Consider the following 16,909-nt stretch of genomic DNA (forward strand, 5'->3'; position numbering starts at 1 on the left):
AGCTTAGAGCTGCGGTTATCGATTTCAGCCTTGGGTTTGTAGGACCGCTATGTCTTTAGTTAGTGCAAAGTCTGTCAGGAAAAATAAACCAGCATCAATTCAGCTAACATTGTAGGTTTATTACACATCCAGTTATTCATTCATGAATTGTAAATCCACACCACTAAATCGATAGTTGATTAGCTTAGCTATGTGTATATATTAAACTAGGAGGCTTTGTGAGAGGAAAAAGGGAGGAAGATAAGCCTACGTGAAAGCTTTCAATACCTGTGTCAGATCCCGAGTGAATATAATAGAAATAAAATTTTAATACCTAAGGAAGGAAAGCAGCCAATTATTTTAAAGGCGTAATACTTTTAGGAATGCCAAGGCCAGGTGGCCTCCCTGTCACTCAAATAGCTGTGTACTGAGGGGAAGGGAGCCATCTCAGGTGTTAGCTAAGAACAGTGGTTCTCAACCTTCCTAATGCCGCGACCCTTTAATACAGTTCCTCATGTTGTGGTGACCCCCAACCATAAAATTATTTTCGTTGCTACTTCATAACTGTAATTTTGCTACTGTTATGAATTGTCATGTAAATATGTGATATGCAGGATGTATTTTCATTGTTACAAATTGAACATAATTAAAGCATAGTGATTAATCACAAAAACAATATGTAATTATATATGTGTTTTCCGATGGTCTTAGGCGACCCCTGTGAAAGGGTCATTCGACCCCCAAAGGGGTCGCGACCCACAGGTTGAGAACCGCTGGCTTAGAAGCTCAGAATTGGAAGTATTCCTTCAGATGTGTTTTAACTCTCTTTCCCTATTTACAAGTTGTCGCCATTTTTACTCTTAGATGAGTTTTTAGATCTGTAAAAATGGTGATGTTTTAAAAATCCATGGCATGTTATCTACCAGAGAAGTTTCTGAGTTATTGGATGCATTTAAATAAAAGCAGTGTCTTGGTGTTAAACGGAAGCATTCCGATGTAATGAGAAGCTCCCAGGCGTGGAGATCAGCAAGCTGGCATTTCACTCTCACCCGTAAAGTGGTTTTGTGATGGGACTGAAGAACTCTCTGTTTCAGCCCCAGGTTTCTCTCTGCAAACTGAGAGGCGTGGGCTGTTTGCTCACTCTGCTCTTTCACCCCTGACATCTGTGACCGGGTCATGGGACCAGAGCTTTTCTTCAGAGCGCGCAAAGCATTGTTGGAGCGAGCATGAAGTAGCCCCCGGGGACAAAAGTGAGGAAGGGTTGGGGCAAAGGGAGATGTGACGGAGGAAGCACTGGCGTTGCCACCTTGCGAGTTGTGGATGCCCAGACATTGTCCCCACCTTTCCTGGTCTCAATGAAGCCCCCAATTTACAGCCCAAATGTCTTTCATGCAAGGAAGATAAAAAGAAGTTACTGAAAAGCCTTCTACTTTATTAGTAGGGGCAATGAATTATATACAACCTTTTAGTAATAGTACCAGCTACCAACTTTAGCACTTACCATGTGCCAGGCACCCTGCTCAGCCTTTTGTACATTTTCTCATTTCATTCTCCCAGAGTGATGGGATACATTTTAAAATTACCCCCATTTTCCAGATGGAAATACTGAGGCCTGGAGAGAGACAACCATCCTGCCCAAGTCACCTGGCCTGGAAATAGCGGAGGCAGGATTTGAACCCCAGTCTGCCTCACTCTAGAGTGAGCACCTTCCCACCTATTAAATGAATGGATGTTACAACACTGTGACATGAGCAAAACATTATGTCCCTCCAACTGGAGGAAGTCAAGGCGGCAGAAGCTGAGGTGGTTCTCTTCTAACCGGACCCTGGGCTGCACATCACTTTCATCACAATCCACTGTTCTGCCAGACTCTAGAGCTCTGGAGGCGACCAAATTATTTTTCAATGCCTGACGCAGTGGTTGGTTTGAAATCTTTGGAGCTGTCTTAGCTCTTCCAGGCCTCGGTGTGTTACTGTCAGTGGGAAAATGCATTGTAATTACAGTAATCTAGCACCTAATAATTGGGTGTGTGCCCCTCATGGTCCCTGCTCTTCGCTCTCACAGATTCGACTTCATCTATGACCTATTTGAACACGTTTCAAGCCGCAATACCCAGGATACCTTGAAATGTGGAAGCAAGCACCGGCGGCCCACGGTCAGCTCGCAGTTCAAGGTTAGTCTCCTCCGCTGGCTTTGATGAGTTCGTTGTTATTGTGATCTAAGAATTGAAAGTAGGAATTAGGAACAAGAGCTCCATGAGCCAGTGTTTTTCTTTTATATCATCCTTTAAACCAGAAATAGTATATAGTTTTTTCGTTGTTGTTAAAAAATAAGTAGCTGCTTAATCTTAGATTGTGAAATAGCAATTCTTAAGAATTGCCATGTGGGATTGTATTTGACCACGTGGCATCACTGATTTGTATCCAGATCATCATGTGAAAATTGTGTCTATTTCTTCCCATGTCTGAATATTTGTATTTTTCTCAGGTCTATTTATATTGTCATAACTAGGAAGAATAACCAAGTGCATATTTAAATAAGATCAATATCAGTTACCTTGTCAGATAGTTCAGAATGCAGGAAAATAAGGAACATTTTTATTTTCATTTTAAGCATTTTATTTTCATTTTAAGCATTTTATTTAGTTGAGAGCATGTGATGACCATTTTGGTAACTTAATCCTAATATGAAGAGATACGGAAACACATCAGTCAACAGACATTTAAAATATATTTTTTATTGATTTCAGAGGGAGGGAGGGGGAGAGAGAGAGAGACGGAGGAGAGGGGAGAGAGAGAGAGAGAGAGAGAGAGAGAGAGAGAGAGAGAGAGACGAATGATGAGAGATCATCATTGATTGGCTGCTTCCTGCATGCCCCCTACTGGGGATCAAGCCGAAACCTGGGCATGTACCCTGGCCAGGAACAGAACTGTGACCTCCTAGTTCATAGGTCAACATGCAACCACTGAGCCACACCAGCTGGGCAGTCAACAGACATTTAGAACTCTGCCCTTTATGGGGCTTTTATTTACTCACAGTTGGATGCATCAGTGGGAGTCTGTGTGTGGTCTGTTGTGCAATGCGGTTGGCGATAGGCCAGATACACCCAACATGGCTGGCAGTGCTGGGTAACGTGATCAAATGAGGGGCAGATAGGATGTAATCATAATAGCTGCCATTTATTATATACACTCATGTGCAAGGCATTGGGCTAATCACTTTATGAACATTATCTTGGTCTCTTCTCCCATAATTGTATAAATATATATAATTGTCCCCATTTTATAGATGAGAAAACTCAGGTTTAGGGAAATGGAGACCCATCCAGTCCCTCTGAGGACCGAGCAGGATTTGAATTAAGCGGAAGTCTGTCTGACTCTAAAGCCTAGCTTTCAGTCTCCCGGTGGGGCTTTCTTTTTCTAGGTCGGTGTGGTCTTGCAAGGCTTTGTGGCTATTTGGGGATTAAATCGGACTAGGAATCATGGAATTGGAAAAGAGTGGGTGGACCTACCAGGTAGAGACAAGGGCAGGAGAAGGACTCCTGAGACAGGAATGCGATGAGTCCTGTCCCAGAGGATTATGAATCGGTACAGGCCAGCTGGCCAGACACCTTGTACAAACTTAAGTTGGTACCAGGATATGAAGGGCCATGGATGCCAGGACATTCTGTCATCTGTGAAAAACTTAAAGCTTTTAAGTAGAGAAGTAACTAATCAATATAGTGTTACAGACAGCCCAGTTTCCTCGGCAAGACTGTAAGAAGAAAAAAGAGAGATGGGGGGAAGAGGCAATCAATGGCTTAAAAGAGACTTAAGAGATATATCAACCGACTACAATACATGAATTCAAAGAACAAAGCATTTAAAAATGAAATTTGCGACAGTTGACTATTTTAACATGAAATGAGACAATTGCACTTTTTAATGTTAACATTAAGGAATTCATGGTAAATCTTTTTAGGATTACATGGATATGGTTATCTACCTATATATTTTTTAAAGTGATTATCCTTTAATAGAACATATTGAAATTTTGAGGGATGAAATAAGCAATGTCTTGGATTTGCTTTTCTACAAGGGGCGGGCATAGTACGGATGGAGACAGGGATCAGAGGAAATGGGATTAGCTGAAGCTGATGATGAGTATTCATTGCATGCTGTCTGCTTTGGTAAATGTTGAAAATTCACAATAAAAAATCTTAAGAAGAAGAAAATAAAGCAGTATTACAGAAATTGAAGGTAAGAGTGGAGATTGTAGGTCAAAGACCAGCGAGGTGCTGGTAGAGGATTGTGGGTCATTTGGATGGAAATAATGAGTTTGGATAAATAACTACAGTGGGAGAGCTCATATTTCTCAGGTTTCCTATGCTAGCCATTGAAATAGCCTATGATTTTTTTGCTGGTTAACAGAATAATGTTATTTTTTTAAATGGTACTATTTCAAGGAAGTGACAATGAAATTTGTATACTGTATTGTGAAATAATTTCAGTGAAAATGAATTATAATATCTTTGCTTTACTTTATCTTAAATGACATAATTAAAAATAAAGACCATTATTATTCCTATGATTAAATTGTTTTTTTAATTTGTTTCTGATAAGTGTCTAAGGTGCTGAGAAATTTAAAGAACGAGATACTAAGAGACTAAATCGACATGTACGTTTTTCTTTCTATTAGGACTCACTGCATTCCTTGATGGCAACCCTAAGCGCCTCTAATCCTTTCTTTGTTCGCTGTGTCAAGCCAAACATGCAGAAGGTAAGAGGGGCCAGTTCTAGATTGAGACCCTGTCTTTGAGGACACTGCCTCCTAGGGTGGTTACTCACAGATTGGGTTTCTCCGAAGTCCTTTCATTATAGATGGTTGGAGATGGGTGTGGCGTTATTATAACCGAACGTGGCTGAATGGAAAGATTCCCTTTGTCTCCTGGGTCCATTCGTCTGCTTTTGAATGATGCCATTAAGCTTTAAAGAAGTCTAGTTGAAAAGGAAACACTGTAAAGCCTTGACTTTTTTGTGTTGGTTTGTGTGTTTTTTAAGCACTTGATGTGAAATTCTTGGGAAAGCTTCTATTTTAGAAGAAATCATTGGTGTATTTTTGGTGGTTGATTTTTCTGTTTGTTTGATTTTCTTTTGCTTTGTTGTTAAATGTGATGACGAGTCTGTATTCTGTGTTTTAAGGACGTTAGGTGGTCAGAACTAATTTGAAAATTCCTGAAAGGTTGCCATTATGAGTTTTCTTATCTAGGCCCCGAGATTTTACTTTGAATGCCATATCCTGATCAGAAATAATGTGAATTTTAAAAGGGAAAGCTATTTTAACAAAGAAAATTTAAATTTAGCATTAGATATGGATGAAGTTGCTCGGTCCAAGACTAAACTGGGCAACTTGCCTTAGAGTGTTGTTGAAAGTTTGAAATTATCTTCATTTGGCGAATATTACCTCTTAGTAGCCCCCACTGAAGAGAGGCAAACCCCCAAAGGTAATAACGTCAAGGGCCCCTCATGTTGAAAAACAGGTGTCCTCCTCAGAAGGATTAAGGTAAGGAACCTGACCTGAACTGTGTCCTGTGAGACTTGTGTTAGATTCTGATAATGGGGCTGAGGCTAGATCTTTATATGGTGGTTACCAGTTGCCTTTGACTTAGTATTACAGTGATTCCTGATTTATGGTTTCAAGATGTTTATTTATATGAATTACAGTTGAATTCTCTGTCTTCTCAGAAGGCGGAAGTGTATGTTCTCTTTATTGAGGAATAACCTGTCAGTTTGTTACCTTACTGGGTAGTACAATGGTGAGAATCGGCACATATAAGGCATTAAGGTGGTCAAGACTGGTTTTACATAGAAGATCTGTGATGACTTAATTTAATATGCATCTATCCTGGCAGTCTAAATAAATAGTAACTCATCTTCCCCATTTTCACATTTACATTAAAGTGTTTTAGGTGACTGCAAAAAATGACACATAAGCAATACATAGCTTTTCACATTATGTAGGAAATGAACAGTTAAGACATAACCATATATCATTCCCGCTGGTTTATTCTTCACTTTATTACCCCAATGGGCAGTACTTACAAGACAGTATAAATGGGTTTGTCATTTGGGAGGGGAGCTGTTTAACACTTGTCAGCATTTCTTTTCTGATTTTATAACAGAGATGATAATCCTCTGTTTCATCCTTAAGCATGCATGGTTTTTTTCCAACTTAAGGTCTTGGAGCTTGGGATGGATTTACAGCTTTTGGCAAGCCATAGTTTAGTGCACGCTCTTTCTCTTCCTTAGCGGTGGCATCTCAGATTCAAAGAAACGGGGGACCTACTATCTCTGCATTGTTATAAGGATAGACATTCCTTTAAATTGTAATAGCTTTTGATTTTTAAAATGTATATTTTTGTGATAGCTTTTTAAATTAGGCCCTCTTGAATTGAAAATTATTCCACAGCCAGACAGTAAAAAAAAAAAAAAAAAAAAAAAAAAAATTTACTCTCTTTTTGATGTTTATTTTTCCTTGTTGGGATTTGATTGTGCCTAGTTGCTTTGGTTTTTGCTTTTAAGAAAAAAAGATCCAGCTCAAACTCACATTTCCATTTGTGTGCACTCACACCCCCTTTCTTCTCCCCCGACTGGGGGCGGGCGGACACAGGTTCCCAACACACCAAGAGATGGGCTGTAAAGACTTTGAAAAAAATGTCTTGGTAACAGTTTAAAGACACCCCGGCAGTAAAGGCATAGACACAAGAACGGACTTGCCTGAGGCCTGACATGAAGGTGTGATTTTAAGTGTAAAGATGCTAATTAGAATATGGAGATGTTAAATTAGGACTCGCTCAACCTTCATTTAGTTCCATTGAAAATTCGGGAGTGTTACTGGTGATTGTTACATGACATGTATGTAAACAGCCCTCATTTGGAGTTTTTTATGAATACTCTTTTGTCCAAAGATAGAAGCTTCTAGAAATTTCACAGGGAAAACTTTGCCTTTCTTTGCTCCAAGATGAGGCATGTGTATTTCCAGCATGGAGGGGTGCGGCTATCTCCCCTCCCCTCCCCTCCCCTCCCCTCCCCTCCCCTCCCCTCCCCTCCCCCCCTTCTCAGGTGAGTTGTTCATCACTGGCTTGAGAGCATTTATTCAAATACATGTGCATGAAGGTACTTTGTGTATCATTCTGGAATATGGATCATGGGTTTTGGCAGATCCTACAGTGTGTGTGTGCGTGTGTGTGTGTGTGTGTGTGTGTGTGTGTGTTTCAATTCAGTGATCAGAAACAGATAAGAACAGCGGCTCTAAAGTCTGTGGCCTTAGAAAAAGCGAAGTAGTTGCTTTGTGCTCTCAGGAGCACGTCAGGCATATCCAAGACTCCCTGGAGGCCTGGCCAGTATGAGCACACACAGCCCTGGGCCCGGGCTGCCAGCACTGGCTGCCTCCCCTCCAGGCAGCGGCTCAGAGCGGGCGCTGGGGCCTCCAGCATCGGGAACTCCTTTGTGGGAGTATGGCGGGTTTTGTATTTTGCTGTGAAAAGCAGGTGCGTGCAGGGAGAGGAACAATTATGTCAGTTCAGTTATAGTCACAGGTGGACTTTTTTCTTTTTGCAAACAACTGGTAGCTAATGCCGGGTGTGGTACAACAGGCTCTTGTCTGGCGTCCTTGGAAAGTCCTCCTGGTGCTGCTTTATAAAGTGAATTTTAAGCAGCACAGCTCTTGATCCAGTGCTCTGTCCTCGGCAGCCCTGAAGGATATTCTCCTCCACGCGACTCGGAATTTTCAGGTTGCCAAGAGCCGACTTCCCTATTGAACGACTTTTAGATGGTGGGGTGGCCAGTTAGCACTTTTCTCTTGTATTTGCTTAGGCAGTAGTAGTTTCTGGCCGGAAGTGCCCAAACCAAGCCCAGGAGATGCCTGTATGCAAGGAAACCTGCTTTGCCTCCTCAGAATTTCCCCCCAGGGGTAACCCAGGGCCTGTGATCTACTCCCCCCCCCCCCCCCATGCCTGGTATTTTAGCAAATGAGTTCCAGTAAGAAAAGTCTGTCATTAACATTCCTCAGAAAAACCCTGAGGAGGTGTAGGACAGAATTAAAGAAGGGAACAGACCGATACACATCAGGAAACCTTCCCAGGTGTGAGAACTGGCTGTCTGCAGTTACAGCCCCCCCCCCCCCCCCCCCCCGCAGTGCACCCAGCTGGGCAGCTGTCACCTGGAGCTGGACTGCTGGACTGGCAGCCTCACCTCCCAGTGCTGTGGGGAGCAAGCAGGTGCTAGAGGGGGACCGTGCTTGATTTCAGCAGCGTTGTCTCTACTTTTTTAGCCCCACATGACAATATCCTGAACCATCCTGTCAGGTCTTCTTCCCAAAGGCAGGCCTGTGGTCACCGGGGGAGCTCTGGGCTGGAGACAGGCCACCGTGGAGCAGTTTACTTAAAAGAGGAGGGGAAGGGAGAGCAGAGGGCTGGCCACCCTGAGGGAGGCTGGAGACCAGGCCCCAGAGGAGGGAACCTGTGTGGTCTGTGAGGTAGACTGCAGTCATATTGCTGGAAAAAGGGATGTCCAGCAGAGAAGAGAGTGAAGCTGGAGACATAATGGCTCTTGCCATTTTTTTTAATCCTCACACGAGGCTATATTTATTCTTTGTTTGTTTTTTAGAGAGAGAGAAAAGGAAGAAGGGAGGGAGGGAAACATCGATTATACCCACCCAGACCAGGGATCAAACTCGCAACCTAGGTATGTTCCCTGTTTAGGAATCGAACCCGCAACCCTTTGGTGTACGGGCCAATGCTCCAACCAATGGGCCACCCAGCCAAGGCTGGCCCTTGTGAAAGCTGTCTCTCTGAGACATGCGGCTGCCAAGGGTCTCACCGAGTCTTTGAGGAAAGTCAGAGCATGCCGGTGTCCTGCACTGTAATGAACCCTGATGGCCTGCATCCCTACGTTACCACTGTTGACCTCAGACGAGGTCCCTCGTTTGGGCAGCACCCTAGACAGCCCGCGGCCACACACCAAGTGACAACGATGAGCATGCATTGTGGAAACATGAGCCTTTTGCTTCCAGAGACATAAAGATTTGAAGACCGAATCAATGAATCAATCACACTTAATCCTCAGGAGTCATATTTGTGTGGTTCAGGTGCTGCCTGCCATGTTTGTCTAGGCCTTCTTTTTCTTTTTTGCCTTGAACAAAGACCAAACATTCCTGTGAAAAGTTCTGATGATAATGTGGTGTATGACAACCTTGAATTTTCTATATATCTTTTTTATTGATTTCAGAGAGGAAGGGGGAGGGAGGGGGGGGAGAGAGAGAGAGAGAGAGAACATCAATGATGAGAGAGAATCCTGCATGCCCCACACTGGGGATCGAGTCCACAACCCTGGCATATGCCCTGATTAAGAATCGAACCTGGCATATGCCCTGATTAAGGTTGATGCTCAACCAACTGAGCCATGCTGGCCAGGCTACCTTGAACTTTTGTCTGATTTTTATTCTTCCTCTGTCATTTTTTTCCTCATTTTATTTTTCATGAACCTTACTGAACTTCATGCCAGCAGCCCTTAACATTTCATTTTGGGCTTTGGGCGCTCTACCCTAATCCTGTTTTCTGAGGACAGTATTCCATAGATAGAGAAGACAGTGACCAGCACAGCTTTGCAGGGCCTGCCTTGTGCATATTTGCTCCCTGCCTCCTGGCTCCGTGTCCAGGATGTCCTGTGTGCTCAGTATATGTTGGATCCAATTGCTCATAAAAGGGCCCTGGAGAGATGCTCATGGTATGTGAGTGCTTAACGTTGCCAGAGGTAAACTCTTAGGTGCTGTCTTTAATCCTTATTGCCACAGGTTCCATTCCAGTTATTTATTTTTGGCACATTTTTCACTTCTGGATTATCTTTGATTTGTGTAGTTGGAAGTTACTCTAGGGACATGCCTATAGGACATTTTGATAGGTCATTATCTTTCTATTTTAATGCGTTCCTTCTCTCTCTGCCTACCTCTCATGGGGTGGATGACCCCTCCTCAGGGCCCCCCCTAGGGTTCAAAGCCCTTTTTTAACAACCAAGCACAGCATGGGAGGCTCACGCACAAACACTTCTTCAAGCTGGGGCTGGTGCTTCAAAGTCAGATACTCAGATATCCAACTGGGGTCGCCCAGGGCCTTCGTTACCTGCCAATTGGGCAAGAAGGCCTGGAGTGTGACTCTATCAGATAACAAGGGTTTAAACTGAAAGATTAAGCATTGGATTTTTGCCTTTTGATGGAACTTTCTGGGGTTGTAATCAGTTAGTTCAGGCGTGAGCTGTAACCATATTTTGTTGAATATGACTCCCATGATGGTAAAATGCACCGTTATCTGTAAGCCACTGTGGAAGCAGGAGCTCTGCCTATGAAACCCCAGTGGGAGTCTGCACTCAGCTCTTGGCTGTTGCGTTGCAGAAAATATAGAAGAGGGTATGGGAAGGGGGGGCTCTTTTGGTCTGAATAACTACATTAAGAGGAGACAGATGGATAAGAGAAAGTCAAATTTAATCTTGTCCGCACAGGAACCCCCTATACATGAGGGAATCAGAGACCCACATAAGATAGACATCCCGAACTAGGGAACTAGGGATGCCGTAAGGCGCCTTGGGGGCTCAAAGGTCATTTCAGGCAGACCTTTTGTAAACAGAAGTTTGCCAGTGCCCTGCAGATAGGTCAAAAGTTATCTCTTATAATCTCTTAAGGGCAGATCCTCTAATTCAAGTTCTTCTAGGTACTTAAGGGGCGAGGAGAAGTTTCTCTTGAGCCTAAAGCTACATTTGCCTTTAGCTCAAAGTAACCTGCATACCACCGAGGCACATTGGGGGGGGGGGGGCTGCTTCTGGAACACGCCCCACCCCCTAGGTCACTGCTCCTCCACAAATATTTGCTTCTCTAATATCGCAGTTACACCTTGCCACTCTGTTTCCAGGCCTTTCTGCAAATGAACAAAACTATCCGGTTTCACGAATGAAACTGTAGTGTAATATTTTGATGACATTTAAAGGACAGCTGGATTCAGTTGGAGGAGTGTACCCAGAATTTGCCAAGGTAGAATGAAAAGCTGTGATGAGATTCACACGCAGCCATGCATTGAATTACATCAGGATGGCTGTTGGGATGTCAGCGAGTCATAGACATATCCCAGTTTCAAGCAGTCATGATGGCAACATAAATATGCATTAAGAATGCCGAAACCGGTTTGGCTCAGTGGATAGAGCGTCGGCCTGCGGACTGAGAGGTCCCAGGTTCGATTCCGGTCAAGGGCATGTACCTGGGTTGCGGGCATATCCCCAGTGGGAGATGTGCAGGAGGCAGCTGATCGGTGATTCTCTCTCATTGATGTTTCTAACTCTCTATCTCTCTCCCTTCCTCTCTGTAAAAAATCAATAAAATATATATTTAAAAAAAAAAAAAAGAATTGACAGGCCCTGGCCTTTGTGGCTCAGTTGGTTGGGCGTTGTCCTGTGCACCGAAAGGTTGCCTGTCCGATTCCTGGTCACATGACTGGGTTTCGGCCTCCGTCCCCAGTGGAGGGCATGTAAGAGGCAGCTGATTGATGTTTCTATCTCTCTTATCCCTCTCCCTTCCTTTCTCTAAAAGTCAATAAAATATAGATTTTTTTAAAGGATTAATGAAACATGGTCTATTTCTCCCCTTTATATATGACAGAGAAGAATCATCTTTCTAAATAACCTTTGGGGATGGAGGACTTACTCTCTCCTCACACCTGCTGTTTATGGGAAAGGTCTTACTGGTACTGAAAGAGAAATCTGTACTCCTGGATCTTCTATTCACTGGTTTTCATCTGGTCATTGAAGATCAAAGTGAAATGTCAGATACATATTCATTTGTAAGAGTGTGTCATTTTTTTTTTCATTTTTTAATATATTTTTTATTGTTGATAATATTACAGATATCTCCCATTTTCCCTCCCTTCCCCCCTCTGCCTATCCCCTCCCCCGCTCCTCAGGTCTTCCCTACCTTATTGCCCGTGTCCATGGGCTCTACATATAAGTATATAAGTTCTTTGGTTTATCTCTTCTTGTTTCCCCAACCCCCCATTGAAGTATGTCAGTCTGTTCCATGCCTTCCCTGCTTCTGGTCTTATTTTGTTGGTCAATTCATTTTGTTCATTAGATTCCACAAATAATGTGTCAAAATATTTTTAAACCCTTAATAAATATACATTTCCCTGCTCTACTAAGCACCCTCCTAGGCAAAACGTTATCTCAGAATTTTTGTCCAGACATCAGCACACGACGGTCCAACACCTCAAGGCTCCTGGGGCACCTGGGTTTGTAGGGCTTTGCTTGTCTTATTGCTGACTGTACGCGTCTCATTCGTGTTTATGAAGTCTGTTCCTTCCTCTGTGACTTTTCCCACCACCCCCCAGCCCTCTCCCTTCATGCACTTGCAGGGTTACCTGCAGAGCCTTGGTAACTAGGTCATTCGTGCCGAGGACATAGGTGGCTCTGCTCCGTTCCCAGTGAGACAAGGGCATGAGGTGTCCTGGCCATGGGCTAGGGTGCACCACAGTCCTGTGAGTGTGGGAGGCCACTGCAGAAGCACAGGTGCAGAGCCTGCGGAGCAGTGGGGCGAACTAGAAGTAGATCAAAGGTGTGCGCCTGGGTTTCTGTCCAGCCTCTTGTCACTAAGCAGCTGGGGGCCCTGGGGATTGTTTCCGCGTCTCTCCAGTGTGTGTAAGGGCAGTGCCTGCCTAGAGGAGCAGGTGGAGGTGTTAAACGATGTAATGTAGACATGCAACCAACTGCATTTGACTGTGTGAAATACTTCACACTTGAGTTATGTGTTTGAATGTGGACAATATGCTCTATGGTTTTACCCCTCACTGCATCCTCCCAGGTTAACCTCTCAATTCTAGCCAAATCATGGAAAATCTTTCTAAGACCTTTTCTTTTTTGGGTTTGGTTTTAACTCACATATCTTTGGTAGATTGTTGTAATTATCTTTAAAAAAAACAGATTCCTTTAATCCTTGACACTGGTATGGGATAAATATTTTTATTTCAAGTTTTTTAAAGTAATAGACTTTATTTTTAGAAATTTTTAAATGGACAGAAAATTTGAGACTATAGTTGTGTTCTTATATCAATCACTCTCCCCTCCAACACACACACACACACACACACACACACACACACGCACACACACACACACACAGTTTCTCCTGTGATTAACATCTCAAACGAGGGTGGCGCATTTGTTATCATTAGTGGACCAGACTGAATCAGAGTTCTCAGTAAGGTTCGCTGTGTCGAATGGGTCTTTGATCTTTGACAAATGCATACCATCATGATGTGTCCAAATGCCCAGTGTTTCATACCCTATTCACAATAAGATGAACTCTTTTAAATTAATATTTTTAGAAGAGTAGGATAGTTTGTAATTGGCTAGAGATGAAGCATTGAGAATGAAGTTTTATCGCACCTGATAAAATGGGAATGGTATGTTTTATGTACTTAGCAGAGACTAAATGAAAAAATGGGGAGGGCAAAAGACAGGGAGCTGGGATGGTCTTAGAACTGAATAGATTATCAGCCCCTGCGCCTCCTCCCTACATTCGGTTAGCCTGACAGCCATTCGAGATGGTTCCATTTCCGCTGCCTCCTTGCTGAAATATGCCCCCTTGGTATTCGGTAGCTGCCACAATTCCTCCTGTCTTTCTGACGGCCGCTCATGCTGCCTGTCCTCCTGTAACTGGAGCATCTTCGACTTTTGAGAACATCATGTACGGAGGAGAGGACCTGTGAAAAGGGAGCTTTGCTTTTTCAGGAAATTTCAGTAAAGGAAGCATTAAGGCTACCATTCTTCTCCCTCCAGAAAACAATGCCACTAAACCCCTCGGTGGTCACTCGAATCCTGTTTACCGAGTTGCCATAGCAACTATTCAGTAGCGCTATGTAAAGACCAGAATAAATAGCGGTCAATGAAGCTCCGAGAAGGGGAAGAGTGTTGTTCTCAGGGTCGACTTTCTGAGGTCACAATCTACTTGATTTGGTCCTGGAGCATTTTTTCAAAAAAAAAGAAAGAAATAATAATAATTATTATTAATATCTTTTAAAACCAAGGTTCTTAGCGCATTTGCAGTGCAGAGAAGGTGGTTGCTTTCCTCCCCCAGTCAACTGCCCCGCCAGCCTCGCCAAGCTGGACTTCCTTTCAGTAGGAGAGTGAGGAATGAATTAAGCAAGCAGAGCCCAAGACACCACATAAAAGACCGGGAACACCGGCCAGCTGCAGAAAGCCCGTTTTTGTGTCTGTCGGCTCACAGGCTCCTGGTCCGGACTGCTAACGATGCGGCCATTTACTGGGGACAGACACTGAAGGGGGGACCAGAAACCCAAGGTAGGGGTTTTCCTTTTACTTGCACTGCTTAAAAGGTGTGTGTACCTTCGCCATGAATGCGATGGTGTAAAATTTTGCAGAGGACTTTTTTTTTAAAACCTCAGGGGAACAGGTTTTACCGTCTCTGTGAGCACTGTTTAGTTTCTAAACGTACGGGTAAGTGCTGATTTTGATCACGTGTACTAATACGGTGCTTTGTAAAAATTAAGGACATGACAGACTTACCAGATAAGGCGCTGATCATGCAACTTGCTTTTGGAGAAGGAATTCATCTCTTAGAAGGAAAAATAATTTCTCATATTATTTTTGAATGGCAGTCGGCCAGAGGTGAAGCACTGAGAGTGTTGTATTGCACCCGATAAAATGTAGATGGTATGTTTTTGCGGGCGGGGGGGGGGAGGGGTTGTGAGTGGTAGTTTTTTTTATTTCAAAATATTTCTCTTCAGAAGTTTATGCACTACAGTCATGCAGCTTCTCCTTGCCTTGTGCTTTATATGGCTAAGAAATCTGCACACGGATAACCATCTCTCTGTAAATTGTCTTATAAACTGGTTTCTGCACAAGTACGGGAATGGGGGGAGTTACCGGAGCTGAGTGGTCATCTGGTGAATATTCTGTGCTTGTTTCACGAGTTCACACATGCCGGCATTTTGCAATCTGCCTGGAGAAACCTGATAAGGCAGGTTTTGTAGAGATTCCCTGATTCCCCAAAGTAAATGTCTCCAAAGAAAAGAACATAATAAAGAGAGACTGAAATGCTAATCTCTTCCTCTAGGGGACACATGAATGTGTTCAGTTGATTTCTATTCAGTTGCTAAAAGTGCCTTTTAAGAGAGTCACAGTTTTAAATGTGAAGAAGGTGGTCTTTCAGATTAAGTTGAGTTACATTTAAAAGAAACGAATAATAATGTGTCTGACGGCTACTTAGCTCAATCTGCTTTTTCTGAGATAATTTGTAGTGCTAAGTGAAAACCAAATGTTAGATGGTTTTACTTTTACCATCAGTTTTGAAAAAGTTAATAGTAATTAATCTGACATAAAATGAATTACAGCATAAGAGAAAGGCTGAGAGTAAGTCCTGGGGAAGATTTCTGCCTCTCCTATAGCGTTTTCTCACCCTCATTTCTGTGTTTAAATATTGGGTCCCTGGTTCCATAATCCCATTGCTATTTGCAAGAGGGTTTGATCTGTGGATACACTCACTCTCTGGTGAGTAATATTTCACTCTCTCCAATGAGTGCCAGGGTGTGTTAAAGGGTATATTCAGGAAGACACCACCCAGTCTGCCCTGCTCGCTTCCCTCCCGGGGTGCTAGCTGATAAAACGAGGTAAACATTTTCTTCTGCGCCCACTGTCCATAGCCACGGCTCCTCACTGCATCCTGGGGCTGTACATTTTACCTGGTGAACTCTGGGTAGCACCCAAATAGAATCCCAGCCCAAGCTCATCTGTCTGTCTCGTGGTTGTTGTTGATCTCCAGCGTAAGTGGCCCTGCGTTAGCATTTTCACGGTGGCCAGCCCCCAGGCCTCCTTAGTGGGTGATGTCTGTTAGTGACCTCAGGCTAAAACCCACCACTGCTCCCGCAGGAGGTGTGTGAAGGTCCAGTTTGAAAGCTGGGGTTCCCCTCGTGACTCTGGAACAAAGGGCCGGGTTTGAGAGTGCTGGGCTCTGCACTCTCCTCTGCTTCTCCCTGCGCTGGCCTTTGACCCTGGGGGAGGGCCCTGCTCCTGCCTCAGGTGGGCTCTTTCTGATACTCAGATATGCTGCTGAAAAGGTAGTAACAAGAATAAGAACCACCACAAGACTTACTGGGTTTTGTGGTCACCCCTTCCCAATAAAAAGGCAATACTTATTGACTATATAAATTTGGAAAACAGGCAAAATATCCCATAATTTCACCACCCAGAGACAATCCTATTTACATTATGTTGTATATATACTTTTTGTTTTCCTTTATACTTGGGTCATAGTCTACCTTAATTTTATAACTTACTTTAAAAAATATTACTGTCTTAAAATATTCCCGTGCTTTTTTTTCATGACTTTAGAATTCTGCTAGTGGCTATACTTTCAGTCAAATTTCTATTGTTGGATTATTTCCATTATTTGTTTTAAGCAGTGTCGCTATATTATAAATGTGTAGAAGTATCTGTGCACATTCAAGACTGTTTCCTTCAGGGAAAGTCTCGGAAGTCGATTTGCTAAATCAGCATGCAGATGATGGCATTGATGTATACATGCACACATGGCCAAACCGCCCTTCGTTAAGGCAACAATACACAGGAAAACAATTTTTGAAACATTCATAACAGTGGATTTATAACCTTGATAAGTAAAGAGCCCTTACAAATCAATAAGGAAATGTTACAGATTTTAGTAGGAAAACGAGTAAAGCACATAAATGAGAAGTTTCCAAACGGTGAAATACAAATGGAAAATAGCTGAACAACGTCAATGTATAATCAAAGAAATGAAACTTAAAATAGTGAGATACCTTTGCCAGTGGGAAGGTTGAATGAGCTGTTGGTTTGTGTTGCTTTTTAACAACACTTCCCAG

The 16,909-nt window shown here is 43.2% G+C and overlaps 1 protein-coding gene across 3 annotated transcripts in view; it reads left to right on the top strand.

Moving 5' to 3' along the window:
• MYO10 (myosin X) overlaps positions 1 to 16,909 on the top strand; it is a 199,964-nt gene that overhangs the window by 123,497 nt on the left and 59,558 nt on the right. For all 3 annotated transcript variants that reach the window (XM_059694746.1, XM_059694748.1, XM_059694747.1), the window contains 2 exons: positions 2,044 to 2,152; positions 4,657 to 4,737. In XM_059694746.1, coding sequence (XP_059550729.1) covers positions 2,044 to 2,152; positions 4,657 to 4,737 — 190 coding nt within the window. The remainder of the gene's footprint in view (positions 1 to 2,043; positions 2,153 to 4,656; positions 4,738 to 16,909) is intronic.

Source organism: Myotis daubentonii, chromosome 4, assembly GCF_963259705.1.
Source record: "Myotis daubentonii chromosome 4, mMyoDau2.1, whole genome shotgun sequence".
Taxonomy (NCBI): domain Eukaryota; kingdom Metazoa; phylum Chordata; class Mammalia; order Chiroptera; family Vespertilionidae; genus Myotis; species Myotis daubentonii.